We start from the raw sequence: 22303 nt of genomic DNA on the forward strand, positions 1-22303 counted from the left end.
CTGGGGCCGGGAAGAGTTTGGGGTCCCAGCACAATAGTAGTGTGATGGTTACAGTGCCATATCTGGGGCTGGGAAGAGTTGGGGGTCCCAGCACATTAGTAGTGTGATGGTTACAGTGCAATATCTGGGGCCGGGCAGAGTTTGGGGTCCCAGCACATTAGTAGTGTGATGGTTACAGTGCCATATCTGGTGCAGGGCCGAATTGGGGGCCCCAGCACATTAGTAGTGTGATGGTTGCAGTGCCATATCTCGGACCAGGCAGAGTTGGGGGTCCCAGTACATTAGTAGTGTGATGGTTACAGTGCCATCTGGGGCAGGGCAGAGTTGGGGGTCCCAGCACATTAGTAGTGTGATGGTTACAGTGCCATATCTGGGTTTCAGCAGAGTTTGGGGTCCCAGCACATTAGTATGGTGATGGTTACAGTGCCATATCTGGGATTCAGCAGAGTTGGGGGTCCCAGCACATTAGTAGTGTGATGGTTACGGTGCCATATCTGGGCCTGGGCCGAGTTGGGGGTCCCAGCACATTAGTAGTGTGATGGTTACAGTGCCATATCTGGGATTCAGCAGAGTTGGGGGTCCCAGCACATTAGTAGTGTGATGGTTACGGTGCCATATCTGGGGCTGGGCCGAGTTGGGGGTCCCAGCACATTAGTAGTGTGATGGTTACAGTGCCATATCTGGGGTTCAGCAGAGTTGGGGGTCCCAGCACATCGGTATTGTGATGGTTGCAGGGCCATATCTGGGGTTGGAGAGAGTTGGGGTCCGAGCACATTAGTATTGTGATGGTTGCAGGGCCATATCTGGGGTTGAGCAGAGTTGGGGGTCCCAGCACACTAGTAGTGTTATGCAGTGCCATATCTGGGACTGGGCAGAATTGGGGGTCCCAGCACATTAGTAGTGTGATTGTTGCAGTGCCATATCTGGGGCTGGGCAGAGTTGGGGGTCCCAGCACATTAGTAGTGTGATGGTTACAGTGCCATATCTGGGACTGGGCAGAGTTGGGGGGTTCAGCACATTAGTAGTGTGATGTTTACAGTGCCATATCTGGGACTGGGCAGAGTTGGGGTTCCCAGCACATTAGTAATGTGAAGTGTATGGTTACAGTGCCATTTCTGGGGTTAGGGGTTGTAATACATTAGTGTGTAATGGTTGCTGTGCCATATCTGGGCTAGTGCACGATTATTGTGATGCTTGATGTTCTATACTTGAAGTGGGCAGAGTCTGGGAGTCTTAGAACAAGTGTGGGGGTCTTAGAACATTGATATTCTGATGGTGGTCTTGCCACATCAGGGGTTGGAAACATCGAGTTGGAGTTCTCATTAGAGTGCTCTTGTGATGGTTGATGTGTCTTTGAGGTTGGACCGGGTTGACGGTCCCAATGCATTAGTATTTTGATGGTTGTACTGCTGTGCCTGGGGTTGGATGGAGTGGGGCTCCTTGTACCTTAGACTAGGGACGGTTCGTGCAAAACAGCAGGGGGTTGGACACAAGGGTGCACTAGTGCAGGGACAGTTCCCACACTACAGAAGGATGGTGGCCATCAGGGCTTTAAGTGCACCAGTGCTAGCCAGGGCTCAGTCCTAGCAATCTCCAAATGTGCCCTTGAACCAGGGCTCTCCGAACGGACCTCCATCACCTAATTTCTTTAAAAAAATATGAGTGGCAATACTGCTCTTTGCCAGTAGATGTCAAATTCAGTAATATTTAGAATCACAACGTCAGTTAAACAAATGTGACATTAGGCACTTTTCAAACAGGAAAGGGAAATTATTAGCGAATACATTCTTTATTTTAGCCGCCTTTAATTAGTATGCATGAACAATGGAATCTTTCAAAAGAACTGTGGGATTGCCTGATGTATTGACCCCTTTCGATTTGATGCTATTTCACCTATTTGAATATATGTATTATGGTCAACATCTTTACACCCATTAACCATTTTCATATACTTCTTTCACACCAGGATCTTTGCCTTTTCGTTGCACACGTGTAAACTTGATTACACTGGCCACTCCTTTTTCAAAGCAGTATTAGCTACTTGGGATTTGAGGCTGAGTAAGACCCCTTTAGGCGTTGCCCCCAAATATTGCATCATGACGCATCAGACGACCCCCCCCCCCTATTTCTTATGCCACTTACAGCACTTGTGGACATGACGGTCCATAGGGTCCCTGGTGCATTAGTGCAGGGGTGGTTCCTGCACGACAGCAGGAGGTTGGGCACGTGAAGTCATAGGGTTCATGTTGCATTAGTGCAGGGGTGGTTCCTGCACGACAGCAGGAGGTTGGGCACGTGGAGTCATAGGGTTCCTGTTGCATTAGTGCAGGGGTGGTTCCTGCACGACAGCAGGAGGTGGGGCACGTGGAGTCTTAGGGTTCCTGGTGCATTAGTGTAGGGAGGGCACCTGCACAACAGCAGGATGTTGGGTACGTGGAGTCCAAGGGTTCCTGGTGCATTAGTGTAGGGAAGGTTCCTGCATATCAGCAGGGGGTTGGATGCACGAGGGGGTGCAGTGCATTAGTGCAGGGACAGTTCCTGCACCACCGAAGCTCGGTGGGCATGGCGGTCCATAGGGTTCCTGATTTGTTAGTGCAGGGACGGTTCATGCGCAACATCGGGGGCGTGGACATGACAATCCACTGGGGTCTCAGTACATTAGTGCAGGGGTGATTCCTGCACAACAGCAGCAGGTGGGGCACGTGGAGTCTTAGGGTTCATGGTGTATTAGTGTAGGGAGGGCACCTGCACAAGAGCAGGAGGTTGGGTACGTGGAGTCCTAGGGTTTCCTGGTGCATTAGTGCAGCGAAGGCACCTGCACACAGCAGGGGGTTGGGCACGCTGAGTCCTAGGGTTCCTGTTGCATTAGTGCAGGGGTGGTTCCTGCACAACAGCCGGGGGTTGGACACGAAGATGCACGTGGATGCAGTGCATTAGTGCAGGGACAGGTCCTGGTGGACATGACGGTCCATAGGGTTCCTGGTGCCTTAGTGCAGGCTTGGTTCTTGGTCCCGAACAGAGTGTTGGGCACGTGGAGTCATAGGGTTCCTGGTGCATTAGTGTAGGGATGGTACCTGCACAACAGCAGGAGGTTGGGCACGTGGAGTCATAGGGTTCTCGGTGCATTAGTGTAGGGATGGTACCTGCACAACAGCAGGAGATTGGGCACGTGGAGTCTTGGGGTTCCTGGTGCATTAGTGTAGGGAGGGCACCTGCACAACAGCAGGAGATTGGGCACGTGGAGTCATAGGGTTCCTGGTGCATTAGTGTAGGGAAGGTACATGCACAACAGCAGGAGGTTGGGCAAGCAGAGTCTTTGGGTTCCTGGTGCATTAGTGTAGGGAGGGCACCTGCGCAACAGCAGGGGGGTTGGGCACGTGGAGTCTTGGGGTTCCTGGTGCATTAGTGTAGGGAAGGTACATGCACAACGGCAGGAGGATGGGCAAGCAGAGTCTTGGGGTTACTGGTGCATTAGTGTAGGGAAGGCACCTGCACAACAGCAGGAGGTTGGGCATGAGGAGTTTTGGAGTTCCTGCTGCATTAGTGTAGGGAAGGTACCTGCACAACAGAAGGAGGTTGGGCACGTGGAGTCATAGAGTTCCGGGTGCACTAGTGTAGGGAAGGTACCTGCCCAACAGCAGGAGGTTGGGCACGTGCAGTCTTGGGATTCCTGGCGCATTAGTGTAGGGAAGGAACATGCACAACAGCAGCAGGTTGGGCAAACAGAGTCTTGGGGTTCCTGGTGCATTAGTGTAGGGAGGGCACCTACACAACAGCAGGGGGGTTGGGCACGTGGAGTCTTGGGGTTCCTGGTGCATTAGTGTAGGGAGGGCACCTGCACAACAGCAGGAGGTTGGGCATGTGGAGTCCTAGGGTTCCTGGTGCATTAGTGTAGGGAAGGTACCGGCACAACAGCAGGAGGTAGGGCACGTGGAGTCTCGGGGTTCCTGGTGCATTAGTGTAGGGAGGGCACCTGCGCAACAGCAGGAAGTTGGGCACGTGGAGTTTTGGAGTTCCTGGTGCATTCGTGTAGGGAAGGTACCTGCACAACAGCAGGAGGTTGGGCACGTGGAGTCATAGGGTTCCGGTGCATTAGTGTAGGGAAGGTACCTGCACAACAGCAGGAGGTTGGGCACGTGGAGTCTTGGGGTTCCTGGCGCATTAGTGTAGGGAAGGAACATGCACAACAGCAGCAGGTTGGGCAAGCAGAGTCTTGGGGTTCCTGGTGCATTAGTGTAGGGGGGTGGCAACTGTACAACAGCAGGAGGTTGGGCATGTGGAGTCATAGGGTTCCTGGTGCATTGGTGTAGTGAAGGTACATGCACAACAGCAGGAGGATGGGCAAGCAGAGTATTGGGGTTCCTGGTGCATTAGTGTAGGGAAGGCACCTGCACAACAGCAGGAGGTTGGGCATGAGGAGTCTTGGGGTTCCTGGTGCATTAGTGTAGGGAGGGCAACTGTACAACAGCAGGAGGTTGGGCATGTGGAGTCATAGGGTTCCTGGTGCATTAGTGTAGTGAAGGTACATGCACAACAGCAGGGGGATGGGCAAGCAGAGTCTTGGGGTTCCTGATGCATTAGTGTAGGGAGGGCGCCTGCACAACAGCAGGAGTTTGGGCACGTGGAGTCATAGGGTTCCTGGTGCATTAGTGTAGGGAAGGTACATGCACAACAGCAGGAGGTTGGGCAAGCAGAGTCTTGGGGTTCCTGGTGCATTAGTGTAGGGAGGGCACCTTCACAACAGCAGGGGGTTGGGCACGTGGAGTATTGGGGTTTCTGGTGCATTAGTGTAGGGAGGGCACCTGCACAACAGCAGGAGGTTGGGCATGTAGAGTCCTAGGGTTCCTGGTGCATTAGTGGAGGGAAGGTACCGGCACAACAGCAGGAGGTAGGGCACGTGGAGTCTCGGGGTTCCTGGTGCATTAGTGTAGGGAGGGCACCTGCACAACAGCAGGAGGTTGGGCACGTGGATTCTTGGGGGTCCTGATGCATTAGTGTAGGGAGGGCACCTGCACAACAGCAGGAGGTTGGGCAAGTGGAGTCATAGGGTTCCTGGGTGCATTAGTGTAGGGAAGGTACTTGCACAACAGCAGGAGGTTGGACACGTGGAGTCTTGGGGTTCCTGGTGCATTAGTGTAGGGAGGGCAACTGTACAACAGCAGGAAATTGGGCATGTGGAGTCATAGGGTTCCTGGTGCATTAATGTAGGGAAGGAACATGCACAACAGCAGGAGGTTGGGCAAGTAGAGTCTTGGGGTTCCTGGTGCATTAGTGTAGCGAGGGCACCTGCACAACAGCAGGGGGTTGGGCACGTGGAGTATTGGGGTTCCTGGTGCATTAGTGTAGTGAGGGCACCTGCACAACAGCAGGAGGTTGGGCATGTGGAGTCCTAGGGTTCCTGATGCATTAGTGTAGGGAAGGTACCGGCACAACAGCAGGAGGTAGGGCACGTGGAGTCGCGGGGTTCCTGGTGCATTAGTGTAGGGAGGGCACCTGGGCAACAGCAGGAGGTTGGGCACGTGGAGTATTGGGGTTCCTGGTGCATTAGTGTAGGGAGGGCACCTGCACAACAGCAGGAGGTTGGGCATGTGGAGTCCTAGGGTTCCTGGTGCATTAGTGTAGGGAGGGCACCTGCACAACAGCAGGGGGTTGGGCGCGTGGAGTATTGGGGTTCCTGGTGCATTAGCGTAGGGAGGGCACCTGCACAACAGCAGGAGGTAGGGCACGTGGAGTCTCGGGGTTCCTGGTGCATTAGTGTAGGGAGGGCACCTGCACAACAGCAGGAGGTTGGGCGCGTGGAGTCATAGGGTCATGACATAAGGACGGTTCACTCGCCACGATGGTCCGTGGGGGGTTCTAACGCTTTAGTGTCGGGCTTATTCCTGAAACACCGTAGGGGGCGGGGTGGACTGCAAGCCCAACCCTTTTACTACGAGAACATGTGCTAAATAAAATAGATTATCCCACAAAAGAGTGGCGGGGGTACCAGGAAATCTCCACCAGAGTTCCCTACAGTCCAGTCACCCCTGGCAGGGGGGGGGGGTCGTGTCCCATAAGCAGAAATGAGGCCTGGATCCCCAGAGGAGGGGGCTGCGCGCCATGCACTCTCGGTGTGTGGTGAACCCCCACCCAAGCCCTGCTGGCCTATTGGCAACGGGGCAATGCCTGGTTGGCTCTCCTGGCAGGCCTGCAGGACAATGTGTGCACCTGGTTATTTGTAGTGTTTTGAAGGACCGAACCTGCTTTAAAATGCAACGTTGTACGACAAGAAAATTAACCCACACCCGCGAAAACAACCAACATGTAATTTACGAATGTGGGCCGCGTTTGTTACACGTAGTGCGTGTGTGCTTGGGTAACACGTCACTACATCATCCTGTCACGCGCAGGTGGAACCGTATTGTATAATGCACTTCGCATTCCCAGCGGAATGATTGAGCTGCTAAAGACCCTCCTTGGAGCAATGTCAGACCCGGGGACCTACGCAGCGGGAGCTGAACCCACGGTGCTTTCTAACTGTCATAGGGGCGGTGATGGGCGAGGAAGGCTGGACCCTGGGCTGTGGGTGGAGAATAAAGCCCTGCATTTTAACCTGGGTGTGGCTGTGGCAGCGGAGTTCCCTTTCCATCGACCTCAAAACCCGACCCCCCCCCCCCCCCACACACACACACACAGATCCGGGTAATGCGACAAGTTAATGGAGGCGGGAACTTGCCATGAATAGTGGCATGAAAACTAAACCCCGGGCTTCCCCAGCCTTCCGCGCCCGGGGGCCTCTGCGTATCCCGGCGTGCGTTACTGCTGAAAACCGGAGCGCTTAGAAGTAGGCGCAGCCCAGATTCAGGCGCTGCGGCCAGCAAGCGTACCGCTCTATGGCTTAGCAGGCAGCGTCCCCGGGAAGTCGCATATCTACCGTCCACGGTTGGGGTGTCTTCAAGGCTACCCGAATGCCAACCGGACCCTGCACCCAGAAAGGGCGGGACTTTTTGGATGAGCCTGTGCCAGGAGCCGACCCTACAGTTAATTAACCCATGTGTTGGCTTTGCTTCGGGCAAGCAGGGGAAGGTGGGGTGTGGGGGGATTTGAGTCCTGCTGCAGTGCACCCACCGTGCCCTGCAAGGGGGGGGGGCACTTATGCAGCACCCGTGCACTCTGCGGGTACCACAAGGAGAAGCATAGGCAAGAGACAGGCGAGAAGAGACAGTCAGTAGTCCTTACCGTTGTGCCCCGCGGGTCCTGGGTGCGAGTAGCGTGCGTGGCTTGTAGACCTGGCAGCTCTCCCTCTGGCAGCGCCTCCTCCTGTCCCGCTCACCTGAGCAGCACTGGGGCCCAGAGGCCTGGCTATGTACCTGGGCGCCCATGGCCAGCACAGGTGCCAGCTCTCCTGATTGGGCCCTGATGCGAACCCCCCTGGGGCAGGCCTGAAGGGATTAGTGTGAGGGGGGCGGGGACGCTCCACCTGCGTGAAGACATCACCCCTGGGATGGGCCGGAGATGGGCCCAGGTGACCCAGGCGCGCGGGAAGCCGGCAAGCTCACACTCACTTCACACCCAGGGTGGGGGCCCGAGGCCGTCCTGGGCGGGAGTGGGGGGGGGGGGTGGGCAGCAGATCACGACCCCGAGACAGCGGAGCCGAGGAAGCCTAGAGAGACAAATAAAGGACAGCAACAGTGCAATGCAAATCATCACAGACCGTTTCTGCCCTCAGGGGGTTATGAAAACTCGTCAAGCCTAAACGGCGACCCATCGAATCGTGCCGGGAAACGCGCGCCCTGCGTGTAAAATGGGGGTCAAAATAACAAAGTGCGTTTCAGAACATTTAATATGGAGTCAAGAAGGCCAATATAACGCCCAGCCCAAAAACAAGGAGAGACATGGCTAATGGAAGCTACCACTTTCTCCTGCCCCGCCTCAGCGATGCCACCCATTTCAGCTGCTCGAGAGATGGCATCTCGCAGATGGTGGCTCTTTCACCTGCACCACCTCAGATATGCCCCCCCCACTCTAGCCGACGCCATTACGTGTCACCCCTTTCACCCGCCTCACCGCACTTTCATCCCCCCGCTCTGAAGTGTACATATTACGTGTGCGCAACATTCAGGGGCGAGAATGCGCAAAGCAATAGCACAATATACGGAAATGCGCAGTTATTGGACCTCAGAAGCTGAAGCAAGAGATGCCAGACACGGAGCGAGGCGCATTGGAGGCAGTGCAGGCTTGGGGTCTCCCACCCTGGTGTCATGGCGCCTCGCCTCGGGGAAACGCCGCCAAGTCTCCTGGGTCGCCTTTCATAAGTCGGCGCAGCTCGGGAGACATTCCAGGCCGCCCAGTGACCATCCAGCTGGAAAATACAGAAAGGCCCCTGTCACTAGCATCCGTTCAAGTAATGCTATTCTTATGGGCGGGGGCGACTGGGTGTGGGGCAGCTCGGACGTTTCTATGCAGACTAGAGACCCCCAGAAAGAAAAAGACAAAACCCCAAAGGGCCGGACTCACACAGCGTTTTCCAACGGGCGTGCAGCATTATAAAACGCTTCTGGGAATTAGGCTTGCGAAAAATAAAAAAATCCGGGGTGGTAAAAGTATCTCTTTTTACATACAATAAGAGCAGTAAGCAGTAGAATTAAACACTTTAAAAATACAGACTATAAAAATGAATGAATATTTTTTTTAAAGTTCATTCCGCGGGAACACGTGCGTCATGTGTACCTCTATTCGCCAGATGTTCGCAGGGGCACCCCCTGATTCATGGAATTATTTGCGTGAAAAACACAGATTTGCGCACCTTCCTGCCCGAAAATCCTCATACTTCAAATATGGATTTTCGGGCAGAAAGGCGCGCAAATCTGCGTTTTTCACGCAAATAATTCCATGAATTCGTCTTTCCGGACTTGGGTGTACATTTTGAAAACATGTACACTGACGCTCTTCGAGGGGCTTGATCACTTTAGTTTTGATCCACCATATAATGTTTTTATTTTTTTTATTTACACACTGGTGTCAGGTGACTTTTGCTTTCTTAACTTCCGCCGTGGTTATTTTTTTGTACAATTTCTCGTTCGCTTCGTTATTCGCGGTGTTTCCCGGATGCTCGCAGTCATTTTATCTGCGTATCCTTCACAAATCGGGGGTCCCCTGGCGGGCAGGTCCGCGAACCAACCGTCTACTGTTCCCAAAAAAACGGCTTCAAATAACGTGGCGCAGACATTCCCAGAAAGAGACAATACATTACAATACATTACGAGTTCGTTAATGTGCACGGAAAACGCGCCCGGTAATCCGCGTGCACGGGGCTTTGCGCGGGATTCCGGAACCCGCTGCGCAGGTGGAGGGGTGCTGGGGAACGGGGGGGGGCGCGCTGGGGACATACGGGTGACGCGGAAGGGACGGCCTGGAGCAGGCGAGGGAGAACCAGAGAAAGAGAGAAAAAGAAACAGAAGGCACGAACTAGAAAACGCGAGGGCGAAAAAAAACGCAAAGTTAAAGGAGTGGGAGCACAAGAGAGAACTACAAATGGAAACATTGAGACGAAACCGGAGGCAGGGCAAGGGCACTAGGGCAGACCTAAAACATGTCATGACAAGGGAGAGAGGGACGTTGTCAAGAAATAAAAGAAAAAGGTGAGGGACAACTACAAAGCAACAGAAAAAAATGAAACAAGTGAAAGAGAAGATGAGCGAAAGACAGCAAAATAGTAAAAGGGCTAAACAGTGAAGAGTGGCAAGAATGCGAAGTGGAAAAAAACAGCAAGACATAAAAAAAAAACAATATTAGAAATAAGAAAGCCCGACGGAGAAGTCAAGGAAAGACAAAAAACGTATAGAAGGACGAGCGAGAACATAAAAAGAACAATCGAAAAAGCAAAGAAAACCGTTATTCCTTCCATCATCTCAAATGGTGCGAGGCTCGCGGTAGCCCAGAACATTCCTCACCCAAAGAGACGCTTTCCCCCAGCCGGAAGTGAGTACAGCGCAGAGAAGGAGCGCATGTTGTACAGTTCTGTGTATGATATAATGGGTTAATTATGACGCGCTTAATAGCCAGAGGTTTCTAAGTGCGGACCCGGGGATCGAACCTGTGGTGCTCTGTGTTGCCTTGCTTCCAAGATGCAGACGTTGGCCCTGAGCTATCCTTCCGAGTTTCGGGAATGAGTTCAGCCCACATTGCCATTAAATCTGCAGTCTCCCCCCTCCAGCGTGGTGTCTGAGTACAGACTTCTCTTGGGTGGGCCAGGCCCGTCCCTGCTGTCTGTGCCCCACGGGCCTCAGAGCTGGCGCACACCGGGTCGCACGCCACTTTCAGCAGCTCTTCTGCGCTCCCTCAGGGGTATTTAGAAGACAAACAAGGCGCACCTTCAGGGACTGTTCATTGCAAGCCCCCGACTTCCCCTTCCCTGTTTTCCCAAGGTTTGATTAGGACACCACCTGAATGGAGACATTTTGTCATGTTCAAACTTTCAATTCACTAAATCTGCCTTGGAAACACAACCCAGTTATCGTTAGGGAGAATTCTCAATATGTGCTCATTTCCCTTACCTTTTGAGACCCCCAGCAACTTTGCTGAATTTCCAGGATTTAATTTTTTTACTTGGGAAGAGTGTGAGCCTTTTCTTCCCACTCTTCCATCTATTTTTTGTGTGTTTTACTTTTGTGTCCTTTAGTTATGGAGTTTTAAAACAACTCCATAGGCAGCACCTTCAGTGCAGTGGCACAGGGATGTCTTTCATAGCGGTGTCAGCCCCCATTGGCTCCCCCCCCTTGTCGTGTACAGATGACATCCCTTGGAAACCTACCTGATCAGTCAGTGAATAAAAGTCCAACCACCTTTTACATTTTGGAAACACAGATCACAGTTTATTGGAGCATACAACAAAATTGGGGGGGCCGTCCCAGCCCTAAAGCACCATGGTTCATGACCATCTATACCACAAAAAGTCCTAGCCCGCAAAAAGTGTGGGGCATCTTCTGACTGTTCCGGTGTCCCCTTGCCGCCTCCTTGCATGTCGCAAGGCACTGGACACACGCGCCAGATTGGTGCACAGAGTGCTTCTCCCTCGGGCCACTGCACATGAAGGTGAGGAGTCTCCAGTGTCCATAAGGGATCCATTGCCCGTCGTCTGACTTTGGCTCAGGTACGGCCATCGGGAAAACCGCCCACGGTTCAAGCCGTGGCGAACTCCTCCCCGGCTAGGACTGCCTCTAACTCTGCCACGCTTTGGGGGTGGCCCCCCCGCTACTCCCAATGCCCCCATGCTCCAAAAACTTACCAATTTACCATCACTTTTTTACATCCGACCTTCAAGATGGCCGTAAGGAACACGTTGTATCCCTTCTCTGACAGATGCACGCCGTCAGCCATATAGTGGGAAGGTAGTGAGTTTAGCAATGTGTCTCTCACAAAGCCAAAGCCATTAGCTAGTGTAAACCTTTCGATACCTCTATTGCGCCTGCGCCTAGATTTTTCCATGGCCCTCTGCAAATAAACCCCATGCCATTGCAGCCTGGGCACCGACTCCGACCATATCACCTCTGTACCCGGTAACTCCTGGGCGAGTGCGCTTAAGCCCACTTGGATCTGTGCCCATAATCGTCCCCTTCCCATGGTTGCGAGGTCATTGCCACCTAAGTGGACCACTAGCACCCTAGGAGCAGGCCTCCAATGTAAATGCCTATGGACGGTCCGCAAAAGAGAGTGCCATCGCATCCCTGATGTTCCTAACCACACTATTCTATTGTGGTCCATCCCTAGGTTGGAACCCAAGTGCCATTGCCAGGCTGCAACCTCAGCCCGTGTTACAAAGGAATGTCCCACAATCCATACTGTGTCATCTGTGGGTAAAAAGTTACAAAAGAGTTAAGACAGAGGAATCGGGAAGAAAACAGAAATCAATGATCATGCAGTCCATCAGTTCTCTCCTGGCTGCGGCCACCTACGGCCCCTCTGCTGGGTGCTCTGCAGCCCCCTGAGGTCTTACATAAAGCTGGAACCTGTTAGACTCCCATCTCCCAATCCTCATGATATCGTGTGCTGGAATGCCCTGTAAAAATGCTGCCGTGGCAGCCCCTATGTGAAAGCTGTGGGATGACCACCCCTGCTCCCTTATCCGCAGGGCCCCCAACTTTGTGGACAGGACTTTTCTAAACTGATAGTTAGTCAGTGGGGAACCGCTTTGGTGCACCAGTAGCGTACCCGGCTGTTGGGGCCTCATGGCCAGGTACCTCTTTAACAAATGCACTGGACAGCTGCTGTTGTGGTTGCATTGGTGGAGTACCACCGTCTTCCCTTTCCCTGCCTGGTCCGTCTTACTTTTCCGTATTCCGATCCTTAGCTTGGCCCCCCCTGCCTCTGGACAGATTTGGACATCCCCCACTGCAAATGCCCTGGCCGAAACATCTCCTTCCCCCGCTGCCACTAGTTCGCTGATCCTAAAGGCCCCAAAAAATGCCAGTGAAAATGTGGCAGCGAATAGTGCTGACTCAAATTCATCAAAACATATTCCAGGTAATGCCTCAATTAGTTTATTCAACATATCTGCCCCTCTGCCCGTCCCCATCCTTTTAAAGCCATACGAACCCTATACCCCCCATTGGGTTTCCCAATCCCCTCAGTTTGCTGTGGAATGCTACGGTCACCAGGTGGGCAGCTGCCCAGCTCCTGCTCTTCCCATTACCATGGGCCCATACCACAAATGCCTGTACCTGTTCCTCCAGAGAACCACCCCAAATGACATTGCTCTCAATCATTTGGATGAACTTACCATAGCCCTGCCGGTACCGGGATCTGACGCCTGGCGTGAGCGATCGCTCGCCCATTTCCCAGAGCGCCTGGTCCACATCACCAGCTGCCACCACTCGTCCCTGAAAGCCATCCCCTCTGTATTTGCCTTTGGATGTGCCGCCCGGAACTTGTGCCACTGGAAACGAGAAAGAGAGTCAGCTGCAATATTTACCACACCCTGTACATTTCTGGCCCTGAATTCAATGTTTCTTTTCAAGCACACCTCCACCAGCTTTCTGAGTAAGCTCAAAACCGCTGGGCAAGACGCTGACTGCAAGTTGATGGCCTGAACCACTGCTTTGTTGTCGCACCAGAATCGCACCCTTCTGTTGCCCAATTCCCCAGGCCATAGCATAAGTGTCAGTACAATAGGGAATAGCTCCAAAGCCATGCTGTTCTTAGTCTTCCCCTGCTTATGCCACTGGCCTGGCCATTTCTGGGCAGACCACTCACAGCCCAGTATCACCCCAAAACCTTCGCTACCTGAGGCATCAGAGTAGAACTGCAGTTCCTCACTGGACTGCCACGGGCCCCTCCACAAAGTGACCCCATTGAAATCTTTGAGAAATGCCCGCCACATGTGCAGATCCTCTTTGAGGCCTGCACCTAAGCGGATGTGATGGTGTGCCATTGTCACCCCGCTGTTGCCCTGGCTAACCTGCGTGCGAATACCCTCCCCGCCGGGATGACCTTTGCCGCACAATTCAGCTTCCCCAGTAGTTGCTGGACCCTCTCCAAAGTTGCCCTGTTTTTACTCCATGTAGCCCCAATTTCCTCAACCAATTCTGCCACCTTGTCTCGGGGCAGTCTGCAGGTGCCCTCCATCGTGTCTATCTCAATCCCCAAGAAAGTCAACACCTCGGTGGGCCCCTGTGTCTTTTCCGGCGCCAATGGGACACCCAATCTAGCCATCAATCCCTGAAATGAGGACAAAGCCTGCATACAATCCCCAGGACCCTCTTGCCCAACAAACAGAAAATCGTCCAGATAATGTAGCATGTCCCCGCTCCTCTCCACCTTCCGGGCGACCCATTCGAGAAATGTACTGAATGCCTCGAAATAAGAACAAGCTACTGAGCACCCCATTGGCATGCACTTATCCACATAAAACAGGCCCCCCCCAATGAAAACCCAATAGATGAAAACTCTCTGGGTGTACAGGGAGGAGTCTAAATGCAGATTCAATGTCTACTTTTACTAATAGAGCCCTCCGGCCTGTGGCGGCAACCATCAACATGGCCTGATCAAACGATGCATAGTGCACTGAACATTTGCCCTGGTCCAACCAGTCATTCACCGAATCCCCCTTGGGATAGGACGGGTGGTGTATTGATCTGAACTTGCCCTTCTCCTTCTTAGGTACAATGCCTAGTGGTGAGATAATGCAGTTTGGGAGAGGAGGGATGGAAAAAGGCCCCGCCACCCTGCCTAGTTCAACCTCTTTTGCAATTTTTTGTGTGACCACCAGAGGATGCTGAAGTGCAGAGGGGAGGTTTCTAGCCATCTGTCCAGTCAAGGGGCCTTCATAAGGGATCCTAAATCCTTCCGAGAAACCTTCCCACAGCAAATCCCTTTGCCGGGCCCTCGGGTAGTCCTGTAAAAATTCCAGAAGCACCCCTCTGTCCACCGGGGATGGCCCCATCGCCCAAGCCCCTTCATTGACCCCCTTTTTGTCCTCCCCCCGGTTGGAGCCCACCCTCTGTTCTGAAGCATGAAATGCTTGGGTGCCCGCCCCCGCACTTCGCACATTGATGAGAGAAACAGCACTTGATTCCCCATGTGCACAACCCTTTATTGAATGACCTGCATTCCTTCCCATCCCTGAATCCTCCACTTGCTTGGACCCTCCCCTCCTGTCTCTGTTTTCCTTCCATTGCTCCCTTGTTGGTCTGTCCCCCCCCCCCTCCTTGCTTTGGACGGATGAGAACTGCAACAGAGGCCGCCTTTGCAGTCCTCATCCCTATTTGTAGGCCGTCCCAGGGCCCGGCCGGAAATGCCCGCCCCTGGGACACCCTCCCCTCACCGTGACAAAGCGGAAGGGGTGGGAACCTCCCTGCGGGGATGGAGGGCTGCCAGAGGGGTGCCCACGCTATGTGGGACGTCCCTCGAGCGCCCCCTGCAGGGGCTAGTACGTCCCCTGACTTCCCAAGGTTTAAATACCTTCTCTGGGACTGACTACCGTCTCCCAGAGCATGTAAAGTTAAATTGGCTTTACTAGTCTTTTTAAATTTACTGATCCAGCACACCCTATCTTACTATAGAGTGCTGGAGGGGTTGCCTAGCTTCCCCTGAGTCAAAGCCCTCATGTAACAGTAAAATGTTACCTTTTCCTACTTTAAATGGCTGGTGGCAGTGGTTTAGATCAACCACCCTGATTTTTCCCGACCGCTAACGGTAGCTAAAAATCGGGTCAGCCATGTTTTTCAATATGGCGCCCCAGACCTATCTGTAAAAACAGACTCCAGTCATCTTTTTTTGCCATTTCTTTTAGGAAAAGTCCTTGTGTTTGTCTCTGTGCGCCAAACCTGGTTTGGTCCCTTTGTTCATTGGCCTTTGGCGGGCCTCAGTGCTGCAGCCCTCCTCTGGCGCCTGAGTGTCTGGAATGGACAGGATGTGAGGGAGGTGCCCGAAACTCCCTGTGCTTAGTCTCCTAGGAGACCTGAATGCACTCTGGTGTGATTGGCCAGCTGGCTGTGCTGCAAGGACAGTCATCCCGCTGTGTGAGTGACAGCCACGCTGGAATGAATGGGGGAAAACTGTTTAAAAGCAGGTCTCTGGGACTTGGAACGCAGAGTCGACCACTGGAACGAAAGAACCGAAGACGACCTGAAGGAAGAGGACTGCTGCAACTCCTGGACAACCGGTGAAGCCCTGCTGCAGGTCCGAATTGCCTGAAACTCCAATCAACAGAGAAGCCCTTCAAGGTTAGCTTCTTCCCTTGAGTTTGGTGGGAACAACCAACTCGCAAGCCACCTGGACACCATCCCCATCTGGTCAAATTCTCATCAGAGTACTGTTGAAAACCGGATAGCCAGAGGGAAAGAAACCAGCTGGTGGACTTTAAGGCATTCACACCTTGTTTGTTTATTTGTTTGTTTATTTGTTTGGTAATGCGCACCAAGCCCTTAGGTAGACGGGCGCAACAGAAACAAGGAGTCTTAAAACTTAGTTACAGTGCAAAGGTAGCAATACATAGAGCAGTGATTGCAGTAGGAGTAAGATACAGGTACAGGATACATTAAGTACAAAGCAATGGTCTTGGTAAGTCAGGAGGCATTGTCATGAATATCAGTATATGCACACCTACATTTACAGATATGAATATAAACTTTACATGTCTACATTATAGTATAACCATATTGCATGCAGATATGACAGAGCGGAGCGACCTACTGTTAACCAGATTACAGTGTAGTGGGCGGACGCAAGTTCGTGTAGGGAAAGAGGGGTGCAGTTCGTCAGTTAGGTGTCATTGGTGTGTAGCCAGTTGAGTATCTTATGTCTAAATTTGGGGTAAGGTTGTTCCAGCCTGAGGTCAACTGGTAATTTGTTCCAGCATTGTGCAGCTTTAACAGGGAAACTAGTTCCTCCTGCTGTTGACGTTTGAACCTGGGGATCTCCAATATAAATGAGTTGGCGGATCTCGTAGGGCGGGTGGCTGTTCTCCTAGTAATTTTATCCATTAGGGAGGGAGGTGCTAGGTTGTTCATGCATTTGGAGGTGAGGGAAGCTGTTTTGAGCAGAATTCTGTCCGTTATTTTCAACCAGTTTACCTCTTTCCTGAATTCGGTGATATGCTCTCTGTAGGGGATGTACAATGCTGCCCTCAGATCGTGATTCTGTAGTCTTTGGATTTTGTCTGTAACATATTTATTGGCGTCCTTAAACCGACGTCTAGCTACAGCTTTTGGCCTCATCCCTGGGCAGTGCAGGAACCTCCCTACGTCCTCCTTCTTGTCCCCACGACTGAAGCTCAGGAATACCGAGATCTGCTCGAACTGCCAGGAACAACTGCCTCAGCTACAGCTTTCTTCATTAACAAGGTACTGTGTAAACACGGTTCGGAACTATTTTCGGCCATCGAGAAAGTGTGTGAAACTTTCCTCAACTTCAAAGGCTTGTCCTTCCCTAAATATTCGTCAAACTTTTCACCTAGCCAAACTCTTCTAAACTCTGTGGCAAAGACTTAACCGTTATCTACTACAACTGTGCTATCCTGTACAAAGACTCTGAAGCATTGACTTTGGCCCAGGCCTATTGAGAAGAATTTCTGGTTGTAGCTAACTGAAACCCTTTGCCTGGCCTGTGAATGTATTTGGGCTGTCTATTCTTATAACCTTGTCTTTTTACCCCTTTATTAAGTATCTGAAGTGCCATTTTGCTCCCACTTCATTTACTTACCGGTTGTGTATTTGTGGTTTATTAGTGTGATATTGAGATGCTCTTGCTAGTATAATATTTTCTAACTGACTGAGTAAATAAATGTATATTCTTTTACCAAGAAACCTTGAGTAAGTGTTTGTTTGAATCACTGTATTAGTCAGTACTTTGTGTAACTTGTTCTATTGCTCATTAAACTCTTGAGATAAGTCTGGCTGCTACGCCATCGCTACCACTTTACAGTGTAGTACAGGCTTGTACCAAAGGGGACATTGTGCTTACACTTGTAGTCTTAATTGCCTGTAGTGTTCCCTAAGGGTACTGCAGGTGATTCTGCCTAACAGTTATCACAACACTTAAGGACACACCTGCGTCCTCTCTTGCAGAAGCACTGTCCTAGCAGGTCAGAGGGCCCACCCCCGCCTACCACAAAACATTCTTTCCCACTGCAGCCCTCCCTGCCTGTATTCACATGCACTTAATTCCCACTAATTCCGTCCGGCACAGGAGGCTCTGGATACCCCACTCCACAGCCGAGCCTAGGTGCACTGAGAGTACCGTGGTGGGGAATTGGTGCAGTATAAAAGCCTATTCACATAACATGCAAGCCTCGTTTTACCTCTGGGGCCACATCCGCTGAGCCCATCATCCCTCCTGAGGTCCAGGCTTGTGATCCGCCACCCAAGAAAGACATGCATGGTTTGAGAACTGTTGCAACTTGCCGAGGCTGTGGTATTTCGTGGCTTACTTGAGAAGATCTATGCAGAATGCGGGGGGTGGGAGGAGGCCCTAATAAACCTCTAGTTTCCTGAGGGTTGTTACCACAGAGCAGTGCCAGCAACAGTTCTGCCGGCACCCTCTGTGAGATTTTTGGGTATGCCCAGTCCCCTGTTCTGGTCCATGCTCACATAGTGGGCCTATAATCTAAATGCCATAAAAAGCGACATTGGGTATATTAAAAGTCATGCCACAGTAAGAGAGGGCAAGACAGTTTGCCCCAAAATGCAAGCCTAAACCAGTAATACAATATGCCATGCTTATTTTATCCGTGGATCATGTTCAGCCCAGGAAAATGCACAGAAAGGCCAGGTTAGGCCTCTAATGCAAAATACATTTGTCTGTTGGAAAGGCACACTGGCAGAATGAAAAGCCTGCCTCAAACTTTAACACAACAAGGTGCCTAGCAAATTCAAACACATGTACTCCTGCATTTGAAACAAGGAGCAGCATTTAACTTGCATCTGCCACATTAAAAAACAGAGGGTCGTTTGTAAACAAAAAGAAATACACTTCCTGATGCATGTTATGCAGCTACAATATTAAAGGCAGTGAGAAAAAATGTCCCCTTGCACCTTATGAAAAGGGCCTTGAACAGTGATAGCAAGATGCAAGTTATTGACATAAAAAAGGCTTCACACTAATAATACATGCCACAGATTGAAAGGCTATTTACTTTCAGATGCAACATGTAAATATGGGCACAGGAAATAAAAGACCGTAGGTTTCGATTCTTGAGAAAGAGTCAGTTGCAGAGCAGAACACTCAGGCAGTGAATAAAGAACTTTATGAGGGCTTGGTCTCTGGGAGAAGCAATACAATGACCAGTACCTGTGGAATAAGTAGGGCTAATGAGTTTGCTCCAGGTTAAAAAATGTTAAGCCTAAAAGGTGACTGGGCCCTATGATTAAGGGGAGCCTAATGAGAGATGGATGCTAGTGGGTATCTGACTGAAGTGCCTGACCAGACCCCTTTGCTTCCCCAAAACAGGAGCCCTGCTGACTTTCCTCGGCACCAAAAACAGAGAAATCCAATGTAAATAGATTACTCCAAACAAAACCAAGGGGAAGGGGACCTGCCTGCCTTCATATTTGACCTTATTAGTGGGTGGGGGGCAAACTGTGTAGACCCTTAGCATATTTTACTGAATATTAATTTAATTAACTCCCCTATAAATTGACGCAGGGGGAGTTTGAACGCTATTTCAAGTTATAGTAATTTGAAGTAATTGGGTACATCTATTTTTTCTGTCAACCCCAGACTTCTCTAAATAAAAGGGATGTCCTTGTCCAAAAACGACTTTTCTATCTGTCTTCACTCACCAGACCTAGCCTTTAAACAGAGCGGTGCTGAATGTAACTGAAGCCTTTGTTTTAATGCTGGGTAGAGAAGTGCTTTGCCAAGTGAAACCAAGTGTAATTCTCCATTGAAAAATGTACTCTTTCCTGAAAGTGAGAACGTCACCCTGATAGAAGAAAGATTGTATATTGCTTTGGGGTGAAAAAGTATTCTCAAAAGTCTGTGTGATTTTAAAACTGCTAGAATTAGAAAGGGATGCACGTGAAATTGCTTTGAAACCCAAAACTGTGCATTTGTTTTAAAACTAAACCCTTATCAATAAATGCCAATGCTTATACTTTAGGAATGTACCATGGCATTATTTAATTTTGACACATAAGGGGTTCATGGGACACGAGCGCTTGACCTGTTTATTTGGCCTGTGTTTCAAGTATCTGAGACAAAAAGGGAAACGTGTGTTTTGTATTGAAGCTTTGTTTTGTGCCACAGAGAAGGTGGTGTGTGTAACCATTAAGTGCAAGTATTTATTGAACCTATAATTTAAATAAATATATATCCTGCCTATACCCCTGACTGGTTCTTGCCTCATTCGTGGCACAGGGGGAGGGATCTACGTGGCTCTATATGAGTCAGAGACAGGGCGAGCTGGACACAAACAATTGATGTGCTGTGGGTCATCTTGTTTGGGGGGCGGGAAATCCCCATTTAAAGCGTGGTCTCCCGATAAATCGTTACATATCATAGATGCCCAGAATTAAAAGTTATACCACAGTAAGAAAGGGCTAGACTGGCTGCCCCATCATGCCAGTGTAGCCCAGTAATTAAGTGTAATATGTAATACCATGTTATTACTGGGCTAGACTGGCATGTTAGGGCAACCAGTCTAGCCCTTTCTTACTGTGGCATGATTTGCATCTGGGCATCTATGATAAAGCAAGCATGATAACATGCTTGCTTTATCATCAATGCCAGAATTAAAAGTCATGCCACAGTAAGCCACATCCATACATAACATTCACTCCCGGATGTACTCAAACCATTTATTTGTGCACCCATACACCATACTACACTGGCTCATTCACGGTCACACACACACACACACACACTACTACATATAACACATCCATGCATGCACGCATACATGCATCATAAACATGCTGCACAAATTCACATGCGCACGCCACACACACACTTCTTTTTTTTCTTACCTGCTCACTTGTCCCAACTGAATCCATCTTTGCCTGGAAGGCCTCCCATGCTCCAACCTCCACTACACAGACAGGAAACCAGCTTCTAGGCAAGGATGACATCTTTATCCAGGGAGTTTGGGCTACGGGTCACATGTAGCATGCATTAGGCAAGCTCTTTCCCTTTCAGCGCCATGGACTGGACCACCTCACTCAGTAAATATCCCATACCTTCTCCTCCTCTATGCTGTTTCATCCCTTGCCCTCTCTAGGATGCTCCTCTTCATCCCCTCTTCCCTCTTTCTCTTCTTCAGATCCACCCTTTCAATGAACAGGTGTTCTACCCCTGCTTCTCCTCCTCCAACTCCAACATTTCTTTGTATAAACATTTCTCCTCCACCAAGCTTTTCTAATCGGCCAACTCCAAGCTTTCCCTGTACACAATCTCCTCCTCCACCCCTTCCTCCTCCCTCATCAACACATCTCTCAAGAACGCTGCCCCTTACCCCACAGAGCTATTGTAAACTGGCTGCCTTTTATAGTGTGGGTAATGTGCTGGGTGGGTCAAGAAGGCATCTGGTTGGCTGCCTTGTTCCTTCCTGATTTTCTTTGGCTCTGATTGGGCGCATTGCCCAAAACAACTGGACATCCGAAGGCTGCGGACCCAAGCCCTAGAGAATAGTTTCTGACTAATGAACCGGATGGGTTTCTCCTAACCTTGGTGTTCCAGAGATAGCAACACCTCACATCCTATCTAAGAAGCATTGGTCCATAAAATGAAAGGTTTGGAGAAGCCTGACATAATAAATGGTTCGGGTTGGCATAAGTTGATCTTGAGTTCCTCAAAAGCTACTCTTCCTTCTAATGTCCACTTGAGCCTGTTAGTGAGGTTGGATTTCACTGTCGCGAAGGGGACTTGCAATGGTGGAGAAGTTTGGGCTGAAGCCATGTTAACATTGAATGTGATCAAGGAAGGCTCTCGGTTCTCTCTCTCTAGTGGGTAAAAGGATTTCTGCACTGCCTCCACTTTGTCTGATTGAGGTTGCACCGAACCATAGCTAACATAAAACTCTAGGTACTCCACAGTATATTACATCAACATTTGTCAAGGTTACCGTTCAATCCAGCCATCTGAAACAATAGACCAATAAGGTACCAATGACGCATGTGCTCCTCAGCGGTTCTACTGTGGATTACAAGGTCATCATATAGGCTTGCATGGAAGATTAACGGGAGCAGAAAATGGAGGCCTGAAGACATTGAAAGGTGCCAGAACCACATCCAATCAAAAAAGGAAAGACCTTTAATTGGAATAGACCTTCTGTTTGTTTGTTTGTTTATTTGTTTATTCATTTTGTATAGCGCTCCTGACCCAGAGGTATATGGGCGCTTAAACATCAAGTTACAGGCAAAGGTGAGGAATATTTGTACATTTGTAAAGCATATGCATGGTTACACGTAAGCAGTTAGTGCATATATAGAAGCAAGCAGGCATAGTGAGGATACAATCATGCATTAGGCATACATGCAAAGTTGGTTATTTATTGAGTAACCAAGTGATGACCTTAGTTCTGAAAGGTTGGAAGGTGGGGGTGGATTTAATATCCAATGGAATAGTGTTCCACAGTTGTGAGGCAAGAACTGGGTAAAGAAGGGTTTCTTCTCATGTCTTGTGGTGTGAGGGGGATTTGTCAATAACCATTTGTAAGGTCTGTGAGGGGTCGGTAATGCAAAGCAGAGAACTGCTTTTAGATGTCTCAAAATATCCCATTTTATTAAAGAAATGATATAAAGAAAATACCTTTCTTGCCCTACTCTACAGAGGAATGATGTGATAGGATATTTATAACGTGCTTAATACCCAGGGGGTTCGAAGTGTGGAC

At 50.4% G+C, this 22303-nt stretch overlaps 1 protein-coding gene across 1 annotated transcript in view; it reads right to left on the reverse strand.

Annotated features, from left to right (window-relative positions):
- Window positions 1-13127, reverse strand: part of LOC138452947 (serine/threonine-protein kinase SBK1-like) — a 41166-nt gene extending 28039 nt beyond the window's left edge. The window contains exons 1-3 of the mRNA XM_069605348.1: window positions 13001-13127; window positions 12699-12913; window positions 11821-11828 (exon numbers count right to left, since the gene is read on the reverse strand). Of these exons, the coding sequence (XP_069461449.1) occupies window positions 11821-11828; window positions 12699-12913; window positions 13001-13127 (350 nt within the window). The remainder of the gene's footprint in view (window positions 1-11820; window positions 11829-12698; window positions 12914-13000) is intronic.
- Window positions 13128-22303: the final 9176 nt, after the last annotated feature.

Source organism: Ambystoma mexicanum, chromosome 1p (assembly GCF_040938575.1).
Source record: "Ambystoma mexicanum isolate Mex_15411 chromosome 1p, UKY_AmexF1_1, whole genome shotgun sequence".
Classification (NCBI taxonomy): domain Eukaryota; kingdom Metazoa; phylum Chordata; class Amphibia; order Caudata; family Ambystomatidae; genus Ambystoma; species Ambystoma mexicanum.